We start from the raw sequence: 10,000 nt of genomic DNA on the forward strand, positions 1-10,000 counted from the left end.
ACGGTGAAGGAATGTTCTGATATAAATCTAACACTAGTTACGACGAAAATAAATGTTCACTCAAAATACATTTGCTATGGAAACTTCAGTTTCATTCCGAGTCCTCTTTTAAATAAATGTTTGTACATTTAGAGGTATTTGGTCAAAGGTTACTAATGAAATTAGGAAAGAAATCATAAATCCTTATTCCAATTGTCTAATTGTTCTTATATTCTTTCAGTTCGATGAAAGCAATTATTCAGTTGTCTAATGAATTTTCAAGGTTGATTCATTAAACTGAACAGAAATGCACAAGATTAAAACGTGATATTGATTAAATTCGCTTTACTTCCAGCTGAAGTTATACTAAAAAAAATATTCTGCTGATTACTCTGCGCCATAAGAAGAAAAATATTATTATAGAAAAAAAAATTATCACCAAAGAGAGTAAATTACGGCAGAGGACAGGAGCATGATGTTTCCTGGGAATACCCGTAATATTTAACGCATAAATATGGAAGTCATCCGCGCCACAAGGTTTGACTAAAAGATAAAAAATCTATACTTTGAAAACTGTAAAAAGTATAAACTTAATACTAATATTGAGAAACATATAAACCTGATGTACTGTACAGTATACACCTTTAAAGGTATTCAGCGCACACCTTTAAAGGTGTTTTGTTGTAGAGAAATACATTAGATGCATTGAAATGGAGAGAATAATTGCCAAAATCAAAACTGTTGCAATTCAAAGGAAATATTTCGTGATATTCTGTTTTATGATAAAAGTACTTCATCTGTGAGTGATAGAGTTTGACCATTTTTTTCGGGGGGGATAGGGTCAGAACTAATTTTATCATCCGTGTGAGTATATATTGTCCCTGTTTTGACGAACTGGCGTATCCCATTTTTTTTGATACTCTATAACATAAAAAATTCAGCTGTCTGCGTTGGCGAATTTTCCAATAAAATTTCCACAAAAGATAAGCTAATTAGAAGCCCCGAATAATATCAAATATTTGAAGCTTATTTTCTCAGAATGAAGAAAAATTGGCCGAAGCCAGTTCGTTATTAAACCTACGAAAAACCCGTATACTACTAGTTTTCTGTAAAAGAAAACTGTTGTGCCGGCTTTGTCTGTCCGTCCGCACTTTTTTCTGTCCGCACTTTTTCTGTCCCCTCTCAGATCTTAAAACTACTGAGGCTAGAGGACTGCAAATTGGTATGTTGATCATCCACCCTCCAGTCATCAAACATACCAAATTGCAGCTCTCTAGCCTCAGTTGTTTTTATATTATTTAAGGTTAAAGTCAGCCATAATCGTGATTCTGGCAATGGTATAGGATAGGCCACCACCGGCTCGTGGCTAAAGTATCATGTTTCTTCGGCGCATTTTTTACTTGTTTTTTCATGGTCCCATTTAAACACGTATTCTAATATTCCTGCAGATTATCGATTAGTTCCGTCAAGAACCCTCCTCCTCTTTCAATGACGCCCCTTTGAATAATGATTACCTCAAACTCTCAGCTCCGGAATCTGGAGCTCTTGGGAGGAAACTACCAACCCAGTGAAAGAAGATGCTTCTGGTATAATTAGGAACAATTTTTCCTCGGAGGAATTTCTGAGCTGCAGAGGCGGACGGGATCTTCCAAAAAGAATGGAAGGTAATCAAAAGTTGGAGAACCTCGTTATCTCCAAGGTCTATGTATGGGTTTTCCTAACCGCAGTTGTTATTTGGGGGGAACTGATTAAGTCTTCACGAACCGTTCTCGTCTGATTCATTGGTTTGGTTTGCTCGTTAGCTTTCTTTCTCTGTTTTATGCACCGTTTTATTGTTGTTTTATGACCAAGTGTCCGACGTGTTTTATCTCGTGGACATAAGAACACGAAATAAATCTAAGTATTTCTGTCTAATGCAAATGCACTCAATACATCCAGTCATTCTCTAATACACGAAACCATGCATACAGGTATATTCATAGTAATAAATCATATAAACACACTCGCATATACTGTATATATATACATAAATACATACATACATATATATACATATAAATACACACATTATATACATACATATATATATATATATATATATATATATATATATATATATATATATATATATATATATATATATATATATTAATTATTCCTCATTTTAAAGTGTATATTTTACCCTCACATTCATCTACACTAGCGTTACTATTTTATATTCTGGCACAAGTATTTTCTTCGAACTGTTCCACAGAAACTTTACAAATCCTTGAGTGATACAGTACTTACCAAAATCTCTTGACTGCTGGATTAAAATCTCTTGGCCTCCCGAATTGCGATGGTTAATGTCTTCCCACTGGCTGACTTTCCATCGCCTGTTGAATGAAAATGCAAGAGTCGTTAACATAAATAGCAAGGGTAAAATCTTGAGGATTATTCATTAGAAAAATCAGCAACAGTAAACTGTGACCCCTAACCGTGACGTCACGTCATGCCTTCTTAAATTACAGAGGTTCCTCACGTGAGCTGAAAGGGTGTCTGCTACTGCTTCACTCCCTATTACAAAATGTATTCCCTCCTACTTTCTTAACAGCATTTTGCTGATTATTGACGTGTAACAATAAATCTGGATAATTTCTAATGTATTATGAATTTTAATTTGATTAGTCAGTTTGTGCTTGTGAATGCTTTATTGAACTAAAGTTGAAGAAAGAAAAGTGTAACTATAAATCTGAATAATTTCTAATTCTAAATTTACTTTTTTTTAATCTGAATTGTTAGTTTATGCTTGTGTATGTTTGTGACTATATATGTGAGTGTGCGTGGGTGTCTGTTTATGTATGTATATTATAAAGTTCTGTACGTACTGTATATTAAAATGCTTTGTATGTATATTATAATGTTTTGTTTGCATATTATAATGTTTACCTGCGTGCTTATAATTACATAGTGCTTTTAAGGTGTGTATATTGGAAAGAGAGGGAGAGAGAGAGAGTTCATGTAACCATATCATTTCCTTTGATTGCCTGATCATAATCACACGGATCTTCAGAGGTACACATTGGAGAGAGAGAGAGAGAGAGAGAGAGAGAGAGAGAGAGAGAGAGAGAGAGAGAGAGAGAGAGATTTATGTAACCATATAATTTTCTTTGATTGCCTAATTATGACTGCACAGTTCTTTTGAGGTACATATTGAGAGAGAGAGAGAGAGAGAGAGAGAGAGAGAGAGAGAGAGAGAGAGAGAGAGAGAAGACTTATGCCGAGAGACAACCAGTAAAGGGCTTGGGGAGGAGGGGGAGGGGAGGAAACGTTTTCTTCCTTGCATATTGCATGAGCCTTAAGCCATTTACATCGCTCGGCCACACGGGTCGTTTGCATCTCAGATTTATGCTAAATAGCCATAAAAGACTGACTGCGCTCGTCAACCATTTCCCTCGGAGTGCGATAACAACAACCACAATATCATTTCGCCCCAGGAAAGCGTACATATGATGACCTTGCTTGCCTGGGACGCTCGCGTTACAATAGTATTTGCGGAACACTCGACGACAGAATTCTGATGTCGTTTTATTCTATTTTTTTTTATTGTGACATTTAATTGATCAAGTTCTTCTTCGACATTGAATTAAATTAAATAATTTGACAAATGGTATGTATATGGAACGCTAGACGACAGAATGCTGATGTTTTGATAGGAAAGCAACATTTACCCCCATCAGATTTTATATGCTAAATCCAGTTATATACATACTTAACTGCTAAAGACTTTTTATCACACGGTAACCATGTTGCACAATAAAAAAAATCATATCGAAATAATTTTATTGATATTTTACCACTTATATGATTACATTATTTATTCAAGTAAAAGTTCACCTTAGGAGTGAAAAAATTATCAGATATTTATCTATTATCCACTGACTTAATGAATCATATTCAGAATATAACGGAATATAGAATTTAGGTTAAAGGCGAAGCGCTGGGACCTATGAGGTCATTCAGCACTGAAACGGAAATTGACGGTAAAACGGTTTGAAAGGTGTAACAGGAGGAAAGCCTCGCAGTACGATGAAAGAAAGAGAATATGAACAGAGGTGCAGTAAATGGAATGAAAGGGGCTGCAGCTAAGGGCCGAAGGGGCACCACAAAGAACCTTAAGTAATGCCTACAGTGCGCCGCATGAGGTGCACTGACGGCACTATCCCCCCTACGTGGTAACGAATCACATATACTATAGATCTAAGAAAGTACAAGAACTCCGCAACCGAATTTACCCATATACAGTACCATTTTCCTCAATCCTCTGCATAAATTCTATTCTTGTTCTCTTTATATTCAAAACTAAACTGCAACGGTTCACTGAGCATACTAGGTGACCTAATAAAAGCACTGATTTTCTAAAGAAGAAATTATCTACACTTGCAACTGCTGATAGTTTTTAGAAAGAACGATCGCACTTTCTTCGAACAATCTACAGAGGGTCTCCCTACTTTCATCATAATTATGGTTGATTTACGTCTCCTTGCAAAGGAAATGGGCTATTTGATTGCAAACCAGTGTCCATTGTTATACAGAAGAAATGAAATTAACTGGGACATATGAAAGGTAGTTGTAGGATATCCCTAATGGACAGTAATTACTAGAGCCCTCTATGAGGTGGGAAGTGTCCATCAATAACCTAATTGTATATGCAATTGATCTTAAAAGAAAATGAATGTAAGAACGGTTTGTTTAACTTGATTTTTAGTTTTCTTTAAAAGAAAATTATTGTGCCGGCTTTGTCTGTCCGTCCGCACTTTATTCTGTCAACACTTTTTTCTGTCCGCCCTCAGATCTTAAAAACTACTGCGGCTAGAGGGCTGCACATTGGTATGTTGATCATCCACCCTCCAATCATCAAACATACCAAATTGCAGCCCTCTAGCCTCAATAGCTTTTAATTTATTTAAAGTTAAAGTTAGCCATAATCGTGCTTCTGGCAACGATAAAGGATAGGCCACCACAGGGACGTGATTAAAGTTTCATTGTCACCGAAAGATCGATCTATTTTCGGTGGCCTTGATTCTACGCTGTAACGGCTGTACAGAAAACTCGATTGCGACGAAGTTTCTTCGGCGCAATCGAGTTTTCTGTTTTACTTGTTTTTTCTTGCCTTCAACTAGCCGTTTTACAAATGTGAACAAAGTAGTTAATTTTACACATTAAGACTCCTATTTATATAAAAGTTCCCCGTAGATTTTCTGTTTTGTGAGGACTAAGTTTTAATAGCCCTCCACTAAAAGAGAGAAAAGTTTACCCTATTTAAATTCTAGTCAAAACAAGTAAAAAATGCGCCGAAGTTTCTTCGGAGCAATCGAGTTTTCTGCACAGCTGCTACAGCGTATAATCAAGGCCACCGAAAATAGATAAATCTTTCGGTGGTATGGTATAATGATGTATGAGCCGCGGCCCATGAATCTTTAACCATGGCCCGGTGGTGGCATATCCTATATAGTTGCTAGGAGCACGATTATGGCTATCTTTAACCTTTAATAAAAATAAAAACTACTGAGGCTAGAGGGCTGCAACTTGCTATCTTTGATAACTGGAGGGTGGATGATCAACATACCAATTTGCAGCCCTCTAGTCTCGGCAGTTTTTAAGATCTGCGGGCGGACAGAAAAAGTGCGGACAGAATATAAGGGCCAAGAGAAATCCTGTCCTCGTGATAACCCGGCTGTAATAAATATTAAAACTTATACATATTGCTGCATCAGATGACAAATGGTTGTATTGGACAACATAACTAACAGTGATTTTCCTTTGAACAAAAATTAAGCTTACACTACGAACGCTGTTCAGAAGTGTTGCAGTCATACGGGACTTAAAAGTTAAAGCGATAAATAATTATTGATGGTTTGTAATCCATAAGTCCTGTTTGTTTGTATATATTTTCCTACATATGATCATCTTTTCTTACAGCACCCTATGATAAACAAAATTTCATTTCTCAGTATTAAAATGCATCTACTAAAATGATTCCAAGCTAATTCACTGGGGCATTTGTATGACCTAATATGAAGTTAAGCTTTTCTTAGACTTGAGTGTAAATCATGCAGGTTTTAATGTTGTACCGTTGATAGTGATACGATCGAAAATTCTCATTTATAATAGAATTTTTAGATTACTGCCTCTCACATAAAATTACTTGCCTTTGATTAATATAACCATCACTCTCATCATTCATACTACTACTACTACTACTACTACTACTACTACTACTACTACTACTACTACTACTACTACTACTACTACTACAGTATTAAAGTCAATGCTGCCATTACCTTCTCTTAAGGCCAGGACGAATAATGCACACCAATTATCAGGCTCCCTTTACAGTTTCCCCTCAACAACTCAAAAGCATAATATGGAAATCGAAATAATCATATGGCACTTACAAGTATGTTTAAAACATGTTGCCCAATCTTGAGATGATTTCTGGACGAAATTATTTCTTAGTTGGACAGAACAGAAACACACTTGGAAAAGGTTTACACTGCCATATTTTCTTGTGACGTCAATAAATTACAAATGGAAAGTGATTAGTGTTACAAAGTGAAAGGGCTCACGGTTCTGTGATACCATAAAAAAAGAAAAGAAATAGGCCAGTATGTATGTGTATATATATATATATATATATATATATATATATATATATATATATATATATATATATATATATATATATATATATATATATATATATATATATATATGTATTATATATAATATATATAGTGTATATATAATATATATATATATATATATATATATGTATATATATATATATATATATATATATATATATATATATATATATATATATATATATATATATATATATATATATATATATATATATATATATATATATGTGTGTGTGTGTGTGTGTGTGTGTGTGTGAGAGAGAGAGAGAGAGAGAGAGAGAGAGAGAGAGAGAGAGAGAGAGAGAGAGAGAGAGAGGCGTTCAGTGATAAGTGTTCAGAGATACGTGTGGAGGACGTACAATGCTATAGACTTGATAATTAGGATAAGAGAGAGAGAGAGAGAGAGAGAGAGAGAGAGAGAGAGAGAGAGAGAGAGATCTACTGAATATTGGATGTGCGGTTTCACCTGAGTAGTGGAATAAATTCTTTGCCAAGGTCCTCCAGATTTTAATTATACAATATTCCGGTCTATATTTTCACAGAATATTGATCGATCACGTCATTTGCTCAAAATCCACCTCCCCCCCACCCTCTCTCTCTCTCTCTCTCTCTCACACACACACACACACACACAACTCAGACTGATACCTTAACAGTCGACTAATAACAGGGCCTAATTCACGTGAAGTCCAATAAAAATGTAGCTTATTTTTAGGCACTATCATTTATCCATATAGTTCCCGCCTTCTCCAATAAGGGATCGAACGCTGGCCATTCAGATGTTAACTCAGAACACTACAACTTACGCTGAGAGAGAGAGAGAGAGAGAGAGAGAGAGAGAGAGAGAGAGAGAGAGAGAGAGAAGCCCAAACAATGATTCTAAGGACTGCAAGGTGAAATATTTGATGATGTACACAGTAATAAAGTTATAGACAAACAGATAGATAACGATGTACAGAACGTACAAAAACTACATTTTCTTCCTCCCCACCTCTCTCTCTCTCTCTCTCTCTCTCTCTCTGCACAGCAAGATATCCACTGAGGATAACATAAGTTAAGTATACAAAGAATAAGCCACAACCCACTTTATACAAGCTGTTATGATAATTCTGTACCAAAGGGTAATAATAAAGCTTATATGTCATTCTCTTTTTTTAGCTGGTAATTTTTGCTGTTTTGTTCAACCATGCGTATGTGCGTGTGTGTGTGTCTGTGAGCAACAGTGTGGACTTTGCGTGTGCACTCGGCTCCACTATTCCAATTTTAGTATTGCACTTTAGTTCTTTAAAAGGAATACAATTCTCCTTTTGAAGAAAAAGCAACTGCTTCCATGAGCTAAATGCATCAACTTTCAATACCCCAACGGGATTGTTTTCAATAAATGTTTTACGTTGTTTTTCTTCAGATCTTTAAACACTGTACAAGTTTTATGCTATTTTACTATCTTTGTGTGAGGTCAATAAATATAAATGTGAATGCCTGAAAGTTTCATTTCCAGTTTAGGTTTTTGTTACATTGAGTCAAGGTGAACATTCACACGTCATGAAATCATAGAGAGAGAGAGAGAGAGAGAGAGAGAGAGAGAGAGAGAGAGAGAGAGAGAGAGAGAGAGAGAGAGAGAGAGCATTGCAGGTCATGACTCTGTTTATTATACACTCGGTAGATACAGTGTTTTTAATGGCAAAGAAAGATTTGGTAGTTCATAGTACTGGGGGGGCGGGGTAAAATACCCCCCTTTTCCTGGATTTTCTTTTTACATAAAAATATAATGATTTCTTTTGCATTTACCCTAGTGACATAAAAGAAACGAAAATTAAAAATATATATATATATATATCTTTTAACGAGTCAATTCTGACGAATGCTATTCAATTTAATAGAGTCAATTCTGACGAATGCTATTCAATTTAATAGACAATCTTTTTAAGAAAAGCAGGCTTATTTATATGCTTATTTCTCTCATTCAGGTCCCCTGACGAGTGTGCAAGCGGTGGAAGGTGATAAAGTCTTACTTCCCTGTGATGTGCGGCCTCCTGAACCTGATGACGATACTATTCTAGTACTTTTCTACAGAGGATCGATTGGGACCCCTATATACAGGTAAGGCTCTATGTACAGGTACTATGAGGCGAAAAGGTCATTTTAGTAATTCTCTGTTATTCTACATCTAGAACGAAATCACTTGGAATTTCTATATACAGGTAATGAGGCGAAAAAGTAATTTCAGTAATTCTTTGTTATTCTTTATCGAAAACGAAATCACTTGGCATACGTGTGTGTGTGATACATCTATCCAAGTATAAAGAGACTAACGCATATATAGCGGTCTATTAAGATTCTTGTACACAGGCGAGGCTATATATCTCACTGTATCTCATCTAAGGATTTATGACTGGATAGGAAATAAAAAGTAATTGTACTCCTTATATTGCCATTAATGATTTATCCTGAGAACCTTCCGACGTTCTATACAGCAAAGCTTCTGAAATGAAAGAATGTCATGAAAATCATTTTTCTACAGCGGTGGTTGAAAGGGTTCGTTGAAAATCACGCTGAAATCCTCATGATCTATTGCGACAGGGAAGAGTTGCCATATTCACTGTAGTTCAAACCAGTTCCTTCAAATGTCACTCTCATACAACAGTAATAATACGAATGTACAGATGTGTATCATAAGAGTTCAGATATATATATATATATATATATATATATATATATATATATATATATATATATATATATATATATATATATATATATATATGATATATATATATATATGACTGAATCTAACTTCCTTTCCCTTTCGCTAAAACCTCAGTAAAACTAATACGATCTTTAAAGTAGTAACTGGTGAGGATGAGGAATAATGTAAGTGATATACAAACTGACTGAAGAAAAACGAGACGATTCTTATTTTACCCGATTTATTTCACCTAAACGGTTTACCGGCGACATAATGAAGTTTGGTAATGAAACTCGCATATTACTTGTCACGAAGAATACCATTTATGCTAAAACTATAAGACCCATTATACGCATTATACGTGGTCCTTGAGTGACCACGTCGACAACGCACCCCTGGAAGCCGCAGACAGAGAAAGGTCAAGGTCACGAGGGCAGGGCTGCATAGGTGATGGAGGATAATGAAACGATTTAAGAAAGCCAACTACACGAAATTGCAACAGCAAAGCGCTTTAACTCCCTCCCCCAGACGCATGTAAGTAAAGATGGAACACCTGTCTGGGTTATTTTACGGCTACCAGACGATGAGGACAGTTAGTCCTGGAAAGCTTCTAACTTTTATGAATAAACATCTCCGCTGGACACCATCC

The 10,000-nt window shown here is 35.6% G+C and overlaps 1 protein-coding gene across 1 annotated transcript in view; it reads left to right on the forward strand.

Moving 5' to 3' along the window:
* The window catches only part of LOC136828804 (contactin-4-like), a 211,264-nt gene that overhangs the window by 157,930 nt on the left and 43,334 nt on the right, over positions 1-10,000 (forward strand). The window contains exon 2 of the mRNA XM_067087039.1: positions 8,633-8,765. Within this exon, the coding sequence (XP_066943140.1) occupies positions 8,633-8,765 (133 nt within the window). The remainder of the gene's footprint in view (positions 1-8,632; positions 8,766-10,000) is intronic.

Source organism: Macrobrachium rosenbergii, chromosome 43, assembly GCF_040412425.1.
Source record: "Macrobrachium rosenbergii isolate ZJJX-2024 chromosome 43, ASM4041242v1, whole genome shotgun sequence".
NCBI lineage: Eukaryota > Metazoa > Arthropoda > Malacostraca > Decapoda > Palaemonidae > Macrobrachium > Macrobrachium rosenbergii.